Source organism: Myotis myotis, unplaced genomic scaffold, assembly GCF_014108235.1.
Source record: "Myotis myotis isolate mMyoMyo1 unplaced genomic scaffold, mMyoMyo1.p scaffold_m19_p_2, whole genome shotgun sequence".
NCBI classification, from domain to species: Eukaryota; Metazoa; Chordata; class Mammalia; order Chiroptera; family Vespertilionidae; genus Myotis; species Myotis myotis.
In genome coordinates this window covers 151,681,179-151,699,910 of record NW_023416324.1, presented here as the reverse complement: position 1 = coordinate 151,699,910, position 18,732 = coordinate 151,681,179, and the positions used below count along the sequence as shown (strand labels likewise).

The 18,732-nt window shown below is 43.9% G+C and overlaps 1 protein-coding gene across 14 annotated transcripts in view; it reads left to right on the top strand.

Annotated features, from left to right (window-relative positions):
* The window catches only part of ZBTB20 (zinc finger and BTB domain containing 20), an 892,970-nt gene that overhangs the window by 848,823 nt on the left and 25,415 nt on the right, over nt 1–18,732 (top strand). For 13 of the 14 annotated variants that reach the window (XM_036352745.1, XM_036352742.1, XM_036352741.1 and 10 more), the window contains one exon: nt 5,119–6,723. In XM_036352745.1, coding sequence (XP_036208638.1) covers nt 5,119–6,723 — 1,605 coding nt within the window. Of the gene's footprint in view, nt 1–228; nt 300–5,118; nt 6,724–18,732 lie in introns of all 14 variants that reach the window. The other variant, XM_036352755.1, reaches the window with a different exon arrangement.

The window sequence follows — 18,732 nt, the reverse complement described above, 5'->3', positions numbered from 1 at the left end:
AGTTAATATCTCTATCCAGCTAACCTAAGAAGTTATGCCTACAAAATTATATATGGGCTATCCTCAACTTTCATAGGTGGTATATTTCTGAAAATATGTTTGAAAGTTAAATTTCTGAAAGTTGAACAATTTATTTATGTTTTATGAGAAGAATTCTGTTACCAATTATTTAAAAGAACGCACACAAAACCATGATGATCTCTAATGGTTCTTGTACCCTGGGCCTAGATAATCTGGAAGATAGAGGAGAACAGCCCCTGGCAGCTGGCCCAAAGCATCCCCTTTCCACTCAGGAATGGGTAAGTAAAGCAGGGCTGCGCTCCTTCCCACAGGCTGATAACCCTCCCATGGTTCACTCACAGGGGCAATGGCACCTGCCGTATGCGAGGTGTATGGAGCCAGGGTAGGAAATGAGGTCTTGCTCTGCCTGTTGCCTTCCATTCACAAAGTGATTTCCTCAGTATCGCCAGCCACCCTCCCTCCAAAGAGTGTGAAGAAGCCTTTGAGATGAAGAGGGCCATCTGCTCTAGATGGTGGAAACTGCGCTAGCAACCGCTCTCCTCCTGTAGCACATGGCCTCAGCTCGTCGCCCTCAGAATTTAGGTGAAGTAGACACTGAAGTCTGCCCCTGGCAGGGCAGCAGATGTTGCTTTAGGAGTAAAGGACCTGAGTCACCACGTGCATCCCTGTGTTATCCAGGGAGGAATGGCTCTTTTCTGGTGTGACCAACATGTGATGGCTTAAGATCATCACTTATCAGCTCATCTAGGAAAGAACAGCTTCAGCATAAAGGTATCGAGGTACAAGGTGGAAAAGAGAGTGATGGCAGAGGCTGAGTTGTGGAGGCCTGGCCACCCTGGCCCTATTTCATGTACTGACCCACTTTCCTCACGTGAACCTGGTGGCCCAGATTGAAAGCTCAAGGGCTTTATGGCCCTTTGGACTTAGGGCTGTTAACCGAAATTCCTATTGGTTTTAATTTGAGGGCTGGTGTTTCCTCCCAAGTCACAGAGACTTCAAATTCCCATCTCCCTCTACAGCATCTCTGGCACTATTCTCATTTTACATATCCGGATGGAGGAAGCACTGGATTTCACACCTAATTAAAAGAGAGTGTATTGCCTGCTGTTTCCTTTCTTGTTCATTTTCCCTTGTGCACTGGCTGCTTTTTATTCTCATGCTAAGTCCTATCCAGGACCCCCGCAGCTTAAGGGACAGAGCAGCTGGGTTCCTACAAAACAGAGAGCTGGGCCCTCTGTCACCTATTTCAGCACAAGCAGGCGTTTCCTTTTGTGCTCACTCCTGTTTCAGCCCCATCCATACTGTGCTCACCCAAGGAACATAGTAACTTAGAATGCATGATCACTTTCAGAGTAGAATTCCTCGCATGTTTCTAGTGAATGCCATCACAGGCTGCCTCTGTATGCGTACTCCAGTGAAAAGGAGACAGGTTAGTATTTTAAAACACTCAAGAACTATTTTTATTCACTTTTTTTCACTGCCATCATTTCTGTGTTCATACCACTGTGGGGGTTTTAGGTGGGGTGGCCTTCCCAACTACGCATCATCTTTGTAAAGTTGTATGGTTTTGTAGAGTGAGAGATTTTTTTTCTTTTTTCTTTTTCTTTTCTCTCTCTTTTTTTTTTGAATAGCCCAAATGCCTATTCAGTGCCAATCTAGGAAATAATGGAGTCAGCATTTTCACACCATTCCTCCCTATACAGTCCCTGAATAATCATCTAATCAAGATTTGTTTTCAATGGGGACAAATCTTCTACAGTAGAGTATTTCAGATTTATTCCATTAGAATCTATACATTATTTTGCCCATTGGATGAAAAGGACATGTTTCACAAAAGCCTGGACATTGCTTTGCTGTGGCCGAAACTTTTTCCCACTGTACTAATGTTAAAAAATAAAAGGAAGCCTGGGAAAGGAATTGCTTCAGCATTGTGTGCTGAAGGAACGAGACGCGCTTGAATGGAGAGGCAGGGTCCCCCATCGCATCTGTTCCCATTTCAGCAAACCCACTCAGCCCTTCATGGCTGCTCACTGCCATGCAGGACTGTGCACTCGAGAGATATTTGGAAAGGTTTTCTGTAAAAACCCAAAGAGGCTTGTCAGGTTGTATATGAGTGCAGGTTTGAGTTTGTCTCTGTGGTTTTTAATGAAGTTGGTGACACCATTATTGCAATAATCAGAACTCAGACCATTTAACAGATATTGTGTGTGTGTGATCACCTCTACAGTGTTACCTGATTGTTTAGATAGACTCAACCACTAAAGCCAAACAAGCGGTTTGAATTTTCTTCATGAGACTCTGTGTGTGCGTGTGTGTGATATAATGATAGTTTTTGCTGTTAGCCATTTCCATCTCTAACGTAACCTTCTTCATCCCTTTCAGTGTCTGCTTCTTCTTTTTTGTACTGAGAACTAGGACAGCCCTCGATCTTTGGGCAATTCAAGTTTTTAATATAGCAATGGGCCAGGCTGCCCACAGCCTCCATGTAGCTGACTGTTGCATTCTACTGGGAGCTGTTCGATACTTCCCTCAGAGACAGTGATTTTATCAGAGACTCAACTAGTTTTAGTGGTTATGGTTTTACTTAAATGAAAGAGACCTTGGTGATGTTAACATTGTATTTAGAAAACTCTACATGTTAGTGCCAAGACAAGTTGTTTCACCTCTTGCATTTTTCCATTTATAAACTTAAATATATGCTCTTTATTAGATAACTGAGGCTCTGTTGGAGTCCCAAGATTTCAACAAAGATGAATGCCATGCTAATTCATGGACATGTATAGAAGTAGCTGGAGGGCATGCTAGACAAACCTTTTCACACAGCTTTACAGCAGCAGTGGATATCAAAGGACCAGACTTCATTCAGGGGCAAAGCATGCAAAAATAGTTAAGGAGATAAGAGTATGAACTCTAGAACCAGACTGCGTGGACTCAAATCCAGCTCTACCACCAACTGCCTGTTTGACCTTGAGCAAATTTCTATTTTTTCCGTTTTGTTCATTTTTACAAACCCTTGTGTCAAGGGCTTACTTTCAATAGATCGCAGCAAGGGAGCTGCTCTGCTACGTACAAAACCCTGACCCAGAAGCAGGGCTTCTACAAATGGTTTAGCACCAGTTGAGCAAATTTCTTAATTTCTCTGGCCTGCTTTCATCATCTGAAAAATGGAACTAATAATATTACCTACATCATAGGGTTGTTCTGAAGATTAAATAAAATAATATACATATAGTAGTTAGACCAGTAGATAGGATTTGACACAAGGTAAGCTCTACTGGTTAAAAAAAAAAGTAAATAAAAGTTTGCTCTTATTATTATCATGGTACAAATACATGGGGGATCTCAGAAAGAGCATGGAGTTTGGTCTGCTGATTTTTCTCCTTAATATTCCTTCCTGGGTTATTGGGGCCTCCCTCTGGGGCCATATTTTGTATTAACACTATTATAGAGGATTCACCATGATTCTTTAATCTGGCAAAGAAAATTTGTTTTACATGAGTGAAAAAAATAACAGTATCCTAATGAACTGTTTTAGGAAGGAACTTTAGGAAGTTGAAACAAAAAGCAATTCTCTTCTGTAAAAACTTGTGCAAGTCATATCACTGAGAGTGAACAAAGAGCCTGTAGGCATTTATTACATTAAGTGGATATATGTGAAGCTGACTAAATGTAAAAATGGGAACCAAAGAAATGAATGGCTATATAAAAAGATGTGGTCCCACGACTGAGCGAGGACAACGTGAGGAGATTGAGTAAAGCAACATAGAACTTCTAGCTGAGCTCAGACTTCCCTGTGCAAGTCCTCTCCTAAGGCAGAGGGGAAAGACCCCAAGGAGCTGTCTGCAGGCCATTACCTCTGGGGTTCTGTCCAACAAGACACAGGGAGCTGGGTCACAGGCCTACAGTCAGTAGTACTTGCACCACCTGGTTTTGAAAGCCCACCTACATGGTCTCCCTCTCTCAAGCTGTCTATTCAGTCAGGAAGCAAGAATGGAGAATCTGACTGAAGAGTGGTTTGGAGAGAGGGATTCTTTAGAGCCATTTGAGAGGTGAGATAGAAAAAGAAGGAAGCCCTAAGACTGATCGTTATAGCCACCTGTTTTCTTTCTCAAGCTGTGATGCAAATGTCACTAACATTATTCCTCACCTGCACAGCCCAGGGCATAAAGGTGGTGATGAGTCAGGCTGTCCACTGCCTCTGCAGAGCTGACCGTTGCCTTCCGACCAAGAGTGTTTGGTATTTCCCTCTAGCAAGTACATGGAGCACCCAGTTACCTAGGGTGTTCAGACATCCCACTCCTGGTTTAGTCCTGCTGTCCCAACTTATTAACAGTGTTCCTTTCACTCTCACAGTGCCCAGTTGGAATGTAAATATGATCAGTATGCCAGTCTCCCAGATCAATGTTGCCATCTCTGACCTTTTCAACATTCCTTCCTCATTAAGCCTCCAAAAATTCAGAAAACCGTCACATGGTATACAGCCACCCTAGAAAGTTCTGACTGTCAGAGATGACAAGAAAAATGTCATCGGTAGAATGTTCTGTGGATACAGAAAGCAAATGCCCCTGCAGCTGGCAGGTTGCATTCTATAACTCATCCCTCTCTTGGAAAATGTGGTAGCAGCTGTTGGGTGAACATCTTAGTCTGGGTTGACTTTTCCAAGAATCTTTGTATACATGGCGTGGGTTTGGGGAATATGCCACATAAATTAACAGCAAGGACATTTATTTTTTACTATGAATATTATTGTAGTTTATGAATAAAATAAGGAACTTTGATAAGTTGGGGAAAATATAAGCTTTCCCAAAGGACATGGACTTAGGACTGTCCAACGTCGTACTGTTCCTTGAGAATAAGTCTTCCAGTTCTTAGTTTGATTCAATATCCCAAAATAGCTGGGACACTGTTGGGGCACAATTCAAGGACTTCTTCCCATAAGACATTATACCTGAAGGGTGACCTCTGTGCAAATCCTGTCCATCTCCCACAGAGCCCTTTTGTGTCTGCCGAGGGGGTGCTTCTAGGAGCCATGAGCATTTCCCTCCTGAGCAGCGAGCTCTGACCCACGCTCTGTTTTGTGTCTGTCTTGCCGCGCAGGTGACATCAGTTGCAAGGGGATGACCGAGCGCATTCACAGCATCAACCTTCACAACTTCAGCAATTCCGTGCTCGAGACCCTCAACGAGCAGCGCAACCGTGGCCACTTCTGTGACGTGACGGTGCGCATCCACGGGAGCATGCTGCGCGCACACCGCTGCGTGCTGGCCGCCGGCAGCCCCTTCTTCCAGGACAAGCTGCTGCTGGGCTACAGCGACATCGAGATCCCGTCCGTGGTGTCGGTGCAGTCGGTGCAAAAGCTCATTGACTTCATGTACAGCGGTGTGCTGCGCGTCTCTCAGTCAGAAGCCCTGCAGATCCTGACGGCCGCCAGCATCCTGCAGATCAAAACAGTCATCGATGAGTGCACGCGCATCGTGTCCCAGAATGTGGGCGAAGTGTTCCCGGGGATCCAGGACTCAGGCCAGGACACCCCGCGCGGCACGCCTGAGTCAGGCACATCGGGTCAGAGCAGCGACACGGAGTCTGGCTACCTGCAGAGCCATTCCCAGCACAGCGTGGACAGGATCTACTCCGCGCTCTACGCGTGCTCCATGCAGAACGGCAGCGGTGAGCGCTCCTTCTACAGCGGCGCGGTGGTCAGCCACCACGAGACCGCGCTCGGCCTGCCCCGCGACCACCACATGGAAGACCCCAGCTGGATCACACGCATCCATGAGCGCTCACAGCAGATGGAGCGCTACCTGTCCACCACCCCCGAGACCACACACTGCCGCAAGCAGCCCCGGCCCGTGCGCATCCAGACCCTGGTCGGCAATATCCACATCAAGCAGGAGATGGAGGACGATTACGACTACTATGGGCAGCAAAGGGTGCAGATCCTGGAGCGCAATGAGTCTGAGGAGTGCACGGAAGACACCGACCAGGCCGAGGGCACCGAGAGTGAGCCCAAGGGTGAAAGCTTCGACTCGGGCGTCAGCTCCTCCATAGGCACCGAGCCCGACTCCGTGGAGCAGCAGTTCGGGCCTGGGGTGGCGCGGGATGGCCAGGCTGAGCCCGCCCAACCAGAGCAGGCTTCGGAAGCCGCTGCAGAGGGCGGTGCGCAGCCACACCAGCTAGAGACGGGCGCCTCATCTCCAGAAAGAAGCAATGAGGCGGAGATGGACAGCACGGTCATCACTGTCAGCAACAGCTCTGACAAGAGCGTCCTGCAGCAGCCTTCGGTCAACACGTCCATCGGGCAGCCATTGCCAGGTACCCAGCTCTACTTACGCCAGACAGAAACCCTCACCAGCAACTTGAGGATGCCTCTGACCTTGACCAGCAACACACAGGTCATTGGCACAGCCGGCAACACCTACCTGCCGGCTCTCTTCACTACCCAGCCCGCAGGCAGTGGCCCCAAGCCTTTCCTCTTCAGCCTGCCACAACCCTTGACAGGTCAGCAGACCCAGTTTGTGACAGTGTCTCAGCCCGGCCTGTCCACCTTTACTGCACAGCTGCCAGCGCCACAGCCCCTGGCCCCATCTGCAGGCCACAGCACAGCCAGTGGGCAGGGCGAAAAAAAGCCTTACGAGTGCACTCTCTGCAACAAGACTTTCACCGCCAAACAGAACTACGTCAAGCACATGTTTGTCCACACAGGTGAGTGCAGGCCCCCAGAAATCTGGCAGTGGGTGGGTGTGAGGGGACAGTGGGAAGGGAGGGGCAGGACAGCAGGTAGAAGGGAAGGTTTGGAGTCACATTTCAGATTTTTAAGGAGACGCCACTATAAGCCATCCTTTAGAAGTCCCAACTGTGCCCCCATCATAGAAACAAAGCATCCTGCCACCAAAAGACAAACTCACAGAAACCCTTTCAGAGAACGGCCAAATGGGGAAAAGCCTGATAAAGAATTTACAGGCACAACATCCTTTAAATACGTTGAACTTTGACTCAAGATGCTTGTAACTGGAAAAGTCCTTGGAGATCCTATACTACAATAACCTCATTTTACAGACAAAAGTCATTAGGTAGAGCAGGAATGAGGGTTTTAGTCTGCAGTAAGTTCTATATGAACCATTAGCTCAAAGAGGCCACAGCAAGGTTGATGCAAGCTTAAGCTGCATTTGTGGTCCCTGAAATGAAGAGGAGTGATAGACTCACTCTATTTTCTATTGCTTATTCTCCATTTCAACATCTAGAGACCACAGTCTGTTCTGGATACAACCTTTGAAAAGGACAATAGACTAATTCAGAGGAGTGTGACTAGGGACGCAAAGCCTTAGCATATGAATCACAGTTGAAAGGCCTGGGATGCTCAGACTGCAGAAAAGAAGACACGGAGCATCATATAAGCCATCCTCAGTCCAGCTTCAGGGACAGCATAATGTAGTAGTTAAGCTGGAGCTCTGGAGCCAGATTGATCCGGTTTGAATTTAGATTTACTGTCTACTGAACTTTGTCACCCTGGGAAAATTACTTAACCTTTCTATACTCCAGTGTTCTTGTCAATATAATGGCAACAGTAGTGATAGATCTTTAATTTAGTGCTGTTTTTAGGGTTAAATGAATTAATCTGTAATGAAGTTATTAAAAATAATTCCTAACACATAAGCACTCTGTGATAGCTGTTGTTAGCACTATTAAGTTTATGTATGGGAGGGAAGAAAGAGTAAGCTTGTTTTGTTTGGGGCCAAAGGTAGAACTGGACCAATGACTGGAAACAATAAGGAGATTCTTTCCACAAAATAAAATGACTGTTGACAGAGCCACTCTAAGATGGGATAGACAGCCTCCAGAGGGAGTGAGTTCCTATAATTAGAGGTGTTCAAGAAGAGAATGGATGATCATTTTCTAAGGATGTTGTAGAAGCGATTCAATCATCAGATGAGTAGTTGGACAAGATTGTATTTATTCCCTGGATTCTGATTCTAGAGCAGCAGTTCTCAACTTGGGTCGTGACCCCTTTGGGGGTCGAACGACCCTTTCACAGCGGTCGCCTAAGACCATCGGAAAACACATATATAATTACGTATTGTTTTTGTGATTAATCACTATGCTTTAATTATGTTCAATTTGTAACAGTGAAATTGGGGCTCACCACAACATGAGGAACTGTATTAAAGGGTCGCAACATTAGGAAGGTTGAGAACCACTGTTCTAGAGCTAAGATATGGCCTCCCAGCTAGTGCTCTTTCCTAGGCCCATAATGGGACAGACATAGAAGCAAGAACCACGAATATCTTTCATATTAGGGACTACATATGTGATGAGATTTCTCATAGAGTCTCTTATCCCTAAAAAATACCTTTTCCAACAATGATCACTATTTTTGAAATTCTGATTATGAGAGTCACTCTTCTGGTAAACCTCTGTTTCCAGAATATCCCTGTTAAATACAAATACGTTGCCAGGGGAAAGTTACACGTTGAATTACATACAATACATGAAATCAAATTAGCTCCTCAAAGCAACCTTATTTCTCAGATCAGCTAGCAAGAATAGCCAGAGCAACAGACTCTGAGACAAGGTGCACAACAAGGAAGGGAGCAGCTACACTAGAACATTAAGGTGAACTTTTCCTTCTTTGCAGTTCAACTTAAGTCAGGACGTCATGTACGTACCTTTATGCAAATGAGTTGTTTCTAAAGGTGACAGTTTTCACACCTCTTAAAGAACATACTGATGCACTGCTGAATTTAGGAAGAAAATCAGGTAGCGGTGAGTCATGATGTTTACTTGGGGTAAATGTGAATGCGCTAATAACCTGAGATCAACCAAGGAAATTTTTCATGTGGTATGGGTATCATCATTATTTGGTAAATTAACCAAATAGTAATATTTTTATTTATGTGGCAATTTATGGTTTACAGAGTACGCTCACATAGTTTATGTTCTTTCCTTCTCTAAATAGCTGTCTTATAAACCATAAAACTAAGGATTAAGGGCAAAAAGAAACCATTTGTGGAAGTTTCTTCTTAGACAAACTTAACTTTGCTGGTCTTGAAAAAACATTTCTATTCTCCTGTGCATCTCTTCCAGTAGACCTAGCAGAGATGAAATTCACACATTCTAGTAGATAAGATATTGAAATAAGGCTTTAAATTTGCAACATAAAATTTTCAGTGTACTACCAGAAATTGTCTTTTTGGTGCATAAACATTTATCCAATGGATTCACCAGAGAATTCCCTGGTTAACCCAAATAATTAGATTTGCCCATAAGAAAACCAGCAATGGGTTTGCACATTTATGCATCATAGGTTCAAAAGCTATAAGTAAAAGCATTTTATAAATCTAAGTAATGCTTAAAGTGTAGCCTTTGGATATGTAGTAAACTATGAGAGTCCTCAGTAAATTATGAAGGTGTTTGTATTGGTGTGTATAGCTTGGCGACATCTGAGAACAATTAATAATGTTCAATATCACTCTAGCACCTCATTTAAAAGAAACACTCTTCTCTTTCATCCCAGAATTATTCGGCATGTCAGTTCGGAAGGACCATCTGTCTATCCAGACTTTGTCTCACTGAAGAGACCATAACCTAACTAACAAAGTTTAAGAATAAGTGGTCGAGATTTTCAAAAGGCAAGACAGCCTGGTCTATGGAAGTAATGCAGGACCTGGATTCCCTGTGGCCCACATTTTAAAACAAAGTTCTCTTAAATTTCTTGGGAAAACATCACAAAAGTGGGGCCTCTCAACTTCACAGAAGCCCAGTAGAAATGGTAAAAATTTAGAGCAAAAGTCCAAATGTTGGTCTAGAAAGACTCTAGGAAGTACTGGGGATACCTGGAAGAGTAGGAATGGATTTTGTGTTCTTACCTGTAGTCTAATGAAAAGAAACCTGCCAATAAAGAGTATTAACAGAGCTCAACGAAAAGAAATGTGGGTCCTTGGCATCACAACTGCTTTGCATGGTAACTGGCTTTGCATTTCAGTAGCTCCAAGGTTTAGTGTAAATGATACTTGCTTTCAACAACTGCGGAAAATCAATTTTGAAATTGGATTCCAAGTAAAATGTATGTTAATGATCCACATATTCATTGAAAGGAAGTGTTTGAGACAAATAAATAGTCTATGGTATTTACTTTGGAGTAAAGCTCTACCTTAGAGAACCAAGGAAGTCCTGGTTATAAAACATATTCCAAAATGATTATAATACTAAAACATAGAGTGAGGACATAAGTGAAAGATGATTGTACTGGAATTAGATTATTTGGGTTGAGTTTGGTTCCTCTAATTGTGGCCTTACGCAAGCCACTTAATTTCATAACCCTCAGTTTCTTTGAGTTTAAAATGGAAATAATAATTTGCCTGCCATTTGAGTAGCTGTAAAGGTATGATGCATGGGAGAGCTTTTCATGAAAGGTAAAGTACTACTTAATGTTAAAAAAGATTATCATCATTATTACTTTATCCCCTCCTCCCAGGAGACCTTAAGTTTCTTTGACTGTATCCAACCTCTGAATAATAAGCTCTCAACATGTTTCCTTCCTCCATGGAATTCAAGTATTGAGGCAATGTGATACTCCTTAGGTTTCCCTTGAACTACCTTCATAAAATGAACATTTTTTCTCTGATTTCTTAAGGATAATTTTAAGAATAAAAGAAAATCTCTCACCTAATTGCTCTTTCTTCTGCCAAACAAACTGTAGGACTTCATCTCTTCTAGGAGTTTCTCAGTTCACTTTAAGGCATCTTTATAAAATGTGTGAAGAAGGACACCAAGAGTTAGGGTAATCAGAGAAAAAAAAATATATAACATAAAACATCCTCCCGTGGAATAAAGCAGGACTCCTCTATGCTTCTTCCCAAGAGAAAAAAACAAAAATCAGAGGAATGGGGATGAGAGGGAAAGACTGGGGACATGGAGGTGTCAGTGTGGATTGGAAGGCAAGCAACAGGGAAAATTCAAGGATAACTTTGGTTCTGGAAGTGTGAGCCCATGCCAGCTGCATGCAAGTTCTCCAGTCCAACCCAGATCTGCATCAGAACTTCTGGGAATGGGGCCCAGAATATGTTTTAATGAGCCCTGCTTCACAAGTTCAGAATCACTTCCCTAGATAGTCTATAGGTGATCAGGAGGATGGCATCTGGATGCTTTTGTTACACAGCATTGTTCTCTAAAATACCACTCATAAGAATCCATGTGGCTGAAACCGGTTTGGCTCAGTGGATAGAGCTTCGGCCTGTGGACTGAAGGGTCCCGGGTTCCATTCCGGTCAAGGGCATGTACCTGGGTTGCGGGCACTTCCCCATTGGGGGATGTGCAGGAGGCAGCTGATCGATGTTTCTCTCTCATCCATGTTTCTGACTCTCTGTCCCTCTCCCTTCCTCTCTGTAAAAAATCAATAAAATATATTTAAAAAAAAAAAAAAAAAAAAAAAAAAAGAATCCATGTGTTTGGAAAAAGTAACATGGAGTTATGGATAGCAGCTTGACTTCATTATGGAAGCAAGTATCTCTCATATAAGAGGTGAGCTAAGTTTCTCAAACTGCCAGCACTGTGGCACAAGTACTCCTTCTGTCACCTAACAGGCTGACCAATTTTCCATTATGTGGGTGTCTTTACACCTTCCCATTAGAATGTAAACTCTGTGAGAACATAAACAACTTTATATATAATTATATATTTGTAAAAGATACATAAAGATATATATATATATATCTTATACTTCAAATATACTCAGCATAATACCTTATCTACACTAATAAAAGAGAAACATGGTAATTGGCGTACGACCGCTACCCTTCCCATTGGCTAATCAGGGCAATATGCAAAGTAACTGTCAGCCAAGATGGCGGCCGGCAGCCAGGCAGCTTGAAACTAACATGAGGCTTGCTTGCTTCAGTGACGGAGGACTCCAACATTCCCCGCCGGCTGCTGCAGGCAGTTTCAAACATTGTAACAAATATAGACGCTAAACAAAACCCCAGAAACCAGCTTTCAGCCGGCTGGGATCTCAGAGCTGGAGTTGATACAGAGTTTCGAGAACTGAAACAAACCAGATACCTGCTTTCAGGAGCAGAGGCCTAAGAGCTGGAGCCTCAGAGCTAAAGCTGGCCCAGAATAAAAAAAGAAAAAGAAAAAAAGGAGCAGTTGGGCGCTTCAGTCCCAGCCTGAAAACAGCCCTCAGCCCCTCACTCAGACTGGCCAGGCACCCCAGTGGGGACCCCACCCTGATCCAGGACACCCTTCAGGGCAAACCAGCCCCCACCCGTGCACCAGGCCTCTATTCTATATAGTAAAAGGGTAATATGCCTCCCAGCACTGGGATCAGCGGAGCTGAGAGGCCTCCCGGAACTGGGATCAGTGTGACAGGGTGCAGCGCCCAAACCCCCTGATCGCCCTGCGGCTCTGTGTGTGACAGGTGGCAGGGCCACAACCTCCCTATCGGCCCTGCTCTGTTTGTGACAGGGGAAGGCGCCCCAACCCCCTGATCCGCCCTGCTCTGTGTGTGATAGGGGGCGGTGTGCCAACTCCCCTATTGGCCCTACTCTGTGAGTGACAGGGGGGAGCTCCTCAACCCCCTGATGGGCCCTGCTCTATGCGTGACAGGGGGTGGCGCCACAACCTCCCCATCGACTCTGCCTTGAGTGTGACAGGGAGGTACCCCAACCCCCCAATCGGCCCTACCCTGAGCGTGACTGAGGGTGGCATCGCAACCTCCCAATCCGCCCTGCTCTGTGTATGACGGGGCGGCGCCCCAACTCCCCAATCGGCCCTGCTCTGTGCCCAACCAGGGGCTGCACCTAGGGATTGGGCCTGCCCTCTGCCACCCGGGAGCAGGCCTAAGCCAGCAGGTCGTTATCTCCCAAGGGGTCCCAGACTGGGAGAGGGCACAGGCCGGGCTGAGGGATCCCCCCTCCCCCCAGAGTGCACAAATTTTTGTGCACAGGGCCTCTAGTCTATAATAATAAAAGTGTAATATGCTAATTAGCCCAGACGTCCTTCCAGACGAGGCCAGGGTTGCTAGGGAAGACTGGGTCCCAGGTGCCAGAGGGAAGCCCGTGCTGGCAATCAGGGGAAGGAGGGCCTACTCCTGCATGAATTTCGTGCATCAGGCCTCTAGTAGACAATAAACATTCAACAAATATTGATCAATGAATGAATTAAATTCTTCTCTGATGATGTCTAAATCACTTCCAAAAGGAAAAGTGGTCTATTTCTAGAGTAGTTTACTTACTCTGTTACATACCTCCATAGAAATAATGCAAAAATGCTTTGCTCATTTATATATTGTTCTCTTTGTGGATGTGAACATGTTTCATGTATCATGTTCTTTTTGTTCTTACTGCTCTATGTAACAAATTGCACATATAATAAGGCTGACCAAGATGTCATTCAAGATATTTATTTACCACCAGGTCTAGGGTTATCAAACTCAGCAACAACAAAAAATGCAGGCTACCCAGTGAAATTTGAATTTTGGATGAACAGTATTTTTTAGTCTAAGTATGTCTCATACAATATTTGTGACAGACTAAAAAATCATTGTTTATCAGAAATTCAGCTTTTACTGGGTGTCATGTATTTTATCTGGCAATGCTATCCAGGTAGAACTTTATTTTAAAACCTAACCTTAAGACTTTTCACTTTAAAATCTATAATTAATATAGGTTAGCATATGTAGTTGCTTAAAAAATATTTGTTGAGTGAGTGAATGTTCAGAAATGTCCAGAAGAATTTAATTTAAGGAATGTATACATAAATACATTATTTTCTCAGCAAGGCTTGAATTTCTTTTTCTTTTTTCCTTTTTCATTTTTATCTGCTAGGGAATATATTGTGTCTGTGTTCCCACTTATGTTTTCTTCACCAACAGATGGTAGATGTTTGGGTCTTTTTCAGAATTATTTTATCAATAGCCCATTCAGTGGTTTTTAGCCCATTAGTGTCCTCTGCACAGATGATAATCTTTTTACTTTAAGAAGCTCAGCAATTTCAGCATGAACTTGATATAAATAGATATAACAAGGATAGTAACATAACAGTGTCATCAATAGAATAAGAATAGTGAAATCAAAATAACAAAATGATAATTCTCAAACAGAGGTTGGGTTTTTAATTATATCAAGCTGTGGGATAATGAATGAGTATAAAGTTTGAAGTAAGAAAGCGCTAGTTTTACCACTTTTTGACTGAGTGACTTTAGGGAAATTCCATCATCAATCTGAGCCTCAGATTTCTGTCACATAAGATACAGATCTTAATAGTAGTTACTTTACATAGTTGCCGGGGTCCAACCCCAGCAGGTCCAGGGGTCCCCAAAGGCGTAGACGGAGTCGGCGAAGAAGGAATGACACGGAGACAGCGTTCAGTTGATCAGCAGCCTAGCCAGGATCTCCAGCCAGGATCTCCAGCCAAGTTCTGGTCTGGATCTCCAGAGAGGTTCTGCTTAGGATCTCTAGCCAGGTTCTGTGTCCATGTTCTCTTGTTAGGCTCTCCAGCCAGGTTCTGTAGCCATGTTCCCTCGCTAGGTTCTCCAGCCAGGTTCTGTCCAGGTTCTCCAGCCAGGTTCAGTCACCAGGTTCTAGTCAGGTTCTCTTGCCAATTTCTGTAGTCAGGTTCAGTCCAGGATCTTTTGCCATGTTCTCTCGCTAGGTTCTGTCTCTAGGTTCTGAGGCCAGTTTCTGTCCAGGATCTTTTGCCATGTTCTCTCCAGCGAAGTTCTTCTGTCTGTAGGTTCTGTGTAGGTTCTGTCTTCTAAGTTCTGTGTGTAGGTTCTGTCTTCTTAGTTCTGTGTGTAGGTTCTGTCTTCTTAGTTCTGTGTTCTAAGTTCTGTGTTGTTACATCTGTATTTATACCAGTTGATTCCAATCCTATCAATCTCTATTCCAAAGGTTAGGGTGTTTCTTATCTCCATTCCAGGGAGTAAAGATTATGTAGCTTAAGCATGATTGTTCGTAGTTAAAGTGATTAATTACCCACCTGGCACTTAGTTAAGAGGTTTTATTCCCTCCCTAACTTCAGGGGAAAATCCCTACCTGGGGAAACAACCTTTCTCAGAGACCTTGGTTAAAACACATAGTGCCAAGAAGGTTAGCAAACATATTAAGAACAGTATGCCATATATGCCAGGTCCCTTGAAACAGCAAGCATGGACCGGCTCCCAGCACATAGTTGCTCTGAGAACCAAATAACATAATTTATGTAAAAGCACTTAACTATAAATGATGTAAGTTATCAAACCATTTAGGAACATCTATGTTATGTATTATAGCAGCATCATACATTTTGCAGCAGAATCCAAAGAGCAGGAAATTGCCTGGGCTGGCTGGGATCATACTCTCAGCTATTACTGACTTGTTGAGTGACCTTCAGGATGTTACTATACCTCTCTAATGGAGATACCATCTTCTGGGGAGGTTAATATCTAGCCCACTCCTAAAGTTGTAAGAAAAGTCAAGTAATATGGGTGAAATTCCCTGAGATCTTCAAAATTCTGCTTAACACCAAAATATTTTAGTTATTATTAAAGCCACTGATGTTTTGTGAATGCAGTGTGTCCCCAGAAGGCAATGCCCCTCCCCCAGCAGAGTTTCGTAGACCAAGCTGGCACTGGGTTGCACCCCGGAACTAGAGAGAAAGGCTGGCAGGCAGTTTACACCTCAGTTGTGCAGGCTCATCACCAACTGGACTTCTCAGTGGAGAGCAGACTCTGCAGTCAGTGAGGGCTGATTCCCTCTGAGCACCTTTCCATGTTGTCACTGAACCTTTCCCATTTTCTGCTCCAATCTTGACTTTCCCCATTCAGAGGACCTGTAATTTCAGGGACCCCTCTGCTTTCCTTGCCCATAGCCACCTTCCCTGATGCCCGCTCTCTCTCCATGCACCCAGATTTGGTCTTCTGACCCCTCACGGTGCTTATCTGAGGAGTTGCTGTGCCAGAGAAGATGATGGGGAAGCCTAGAGCATGAGAGAGACAGGTGGGAACAGTGCTCAGAAGAGTATTCACTTTCCTTTCTGCAGCGCAGGAAAAGCCTAGTTAGAATGAGAAAGAATTAGCAAAATAAATGGGTTCTTGTTGAGCCCCCAATATAGAGGTCACTTCAGAATTGGGGTGGCTGAGCCCATTAGAATACCTTTTACTTGAACTTTGGGCAGACTCTCTGCATCTATTAACCTAACAGTGTCTTTCTTCCTCTCTCTCTCTCTCTCTCTCTCTCTCTCTCTCTCTCTCTCTCTCTCTCTCTCTCCACTCCCTTCCCCCACCCCTCCCCCCCAGTGGTGGTAAAGTAAGTGTCAGTGCTGGTGCATGAGAAGGAGCTGAAAAGTGGATCTTTAGAGAACATGCATCAAAAAAGAGAGAAAAGTTATGTGTTCACCCTCCCATCGTTGGAGTAGTAAAGACTAGTAAAGGACACTGCCCGCCCTCCCCCCCGCCCCCCCAACCTCGATTCCTCTGCTTGCTGTCTGGTTTCTCCATCCCCAGAGCTCAGTTGTTGCTTGATAAGAAATCCTCTGTCTGTGCTAATTGCTGACATTTTGTTCATGGCACCACTTCTCTCCATGAGCATAAGTAACTGAGAATAGTCTATATACCTTTAACTCTGAATTACGTAGTGCAGTGTTGACCATCTGACACATTGTTTTCCAAATCCTGAGTTGGCTTCCCCACACCACCCAGTCCGTTTCTCCACTGGGTTCATTTATCATCAGTTCCTTTGTGCCAAAAAGAACATTTGAATTTTTCTTAAAATGGTCACATACTCTATGCTAAGTGCCTTATCTCTTTAATTTTCAAAATACCTTCACAAGACAGGTACTTACTGTATTATTCTCAAGTTACAGATAAGGAAACTGAGGCTTAGAGAGGTTAAGTAACATGCCCGAGTCACCAGCCAAGGAAATTGAATTCATATCTGACTCCTACATCTGATTAGCCTCAAAGTGGATCATTTTAAAGCTAAGGGGCTTATGTGAGCTTCCCCCTCACATTATAATTCTAGTGTCTGTTTTGTACTTCATGGTGTGGTGTTTTAGGTTTTTTGTTTTGTTTTGTTTTTGCTTTGAATCTAACAAATCGGACTTGCCATTTCTGGCCTGGAAAACCATCCACCACCACTCATCTTAACTTCAATTCTCCACCCAAAGCAGCAGCCAGCAGACCACGTCCCTGCCATATACAATGCTGAAAGCGCCTGTGTGATTGCTATAAGTAACATGCAGGAAAATAATGGAAAGGAAAAATATTACCATTTCCACTGAGTGATATTGTTTCAAATCCAAACATATAGAAATGAAATTTGTGGATACCCGACTACTCTAAAAATACACCCCATTTAGTAAGACAGTCCCTTTCCTCTAAGGGGCTCCCAAGTGCTTACTTTGCAAACATGTCTCCTCATTTCATTAACTATGATACCATTTTCTGTGGCAGGGAAGGGAACAGCACACTTTGCCCCATTTAAAAAGCAGGACTGCGGATGCACTGAGGGATTTAAGCAGGTTGCACTCAGGTCATACACTGATGAGTCCTCAGGGGTGGTGGGCCGCGGTGGCCACCAAATCTGCAAAGGACTGTGACAAAGGTTCCGTCCCACTCCTCACTTTCAGAAGGGACACACACCCGGAGAGATGAACACACTGGGAAAGCCCGGGATTGCACAGGTAACTAACTGCCAAAACAGCACTCAGTGCATGCAAACTACATACAGATCTGTGCTATGAAGGGAAAGCTATCTGTGAAGAAACAACTTAAAGGCAGATGAGAAGGGTGTGAAAGTAAAAAGCCTTCACCAGTGACCTTGCCTGGAGGAAAAACGCCCTAGAAGGTAAAAGTTTCAAAGAGTGAGAGCTCTTAAACATAGGCAAAGTTTTAACTTCCTAGCAGCCAAATACCATCTGGAACCTAAGAAGGCGTGTGTCCCATTAAAGGTGACAGGTGGACATGTTTTAAAGATAGTTGGCTGGCCTGTCATGGCCTCTAGAAAGTGTCCCGAGAGCACCAGGAAGGCAAGACCAGCGGGAGTTCCAAACGTGTTTACAGCTGACAGAAACATTTCAACTAAAAATAACAGGCATGACTCTCTCCTCTAGAGTCTCTCGTTTCAAAAAAAATGTATCTATGTAAATAAATACCATGCTGAGGCAGAACTCTTCATTTAGGAATGAGGCTTCCTGAAATTCCCTCATTTTAGTCTAAAAGTGAAACAAATGTTTCTCTTCTAACCCTGTGGTCCTATGGATCATTCTGTCCCAACATTAAGAAAATGGGAAAGGCAATCAGAAGAGAGTTGAGAAGAGCAGGCAGCAGGCCAAAATGTTAGTGAATAAGTAAAGGAAAAAGAGTGCAAAGGTCCATGAAATTAAGAAATTTGTGGAGTAATTCCTGAACAAAACAGCCATTTCTTACAATCGTGTGCTTTGAAACATATCCTTTTATGCTTACAAACACAATGAAGAAGCTGTCTGGTAGGATAAACTTTCATAAAACAGATCATGAGCGTAAAGCACCAACACTGAGTCTGGCACATATTAAGCACCCAATACATGGTGAGTGTTTTCATCGCCATTATTGCTATGACACATAATGGGGGGAAATGGAAACACAGAGGTGAAAATTTTAATTGAAGTTAACTCAAATTTAAGACATAGATTCCCTACCTTGATGCATTGTCCAGATGTTGAAATATTACCTTTAAGAACTTCAAAGGCTTTGGGGTC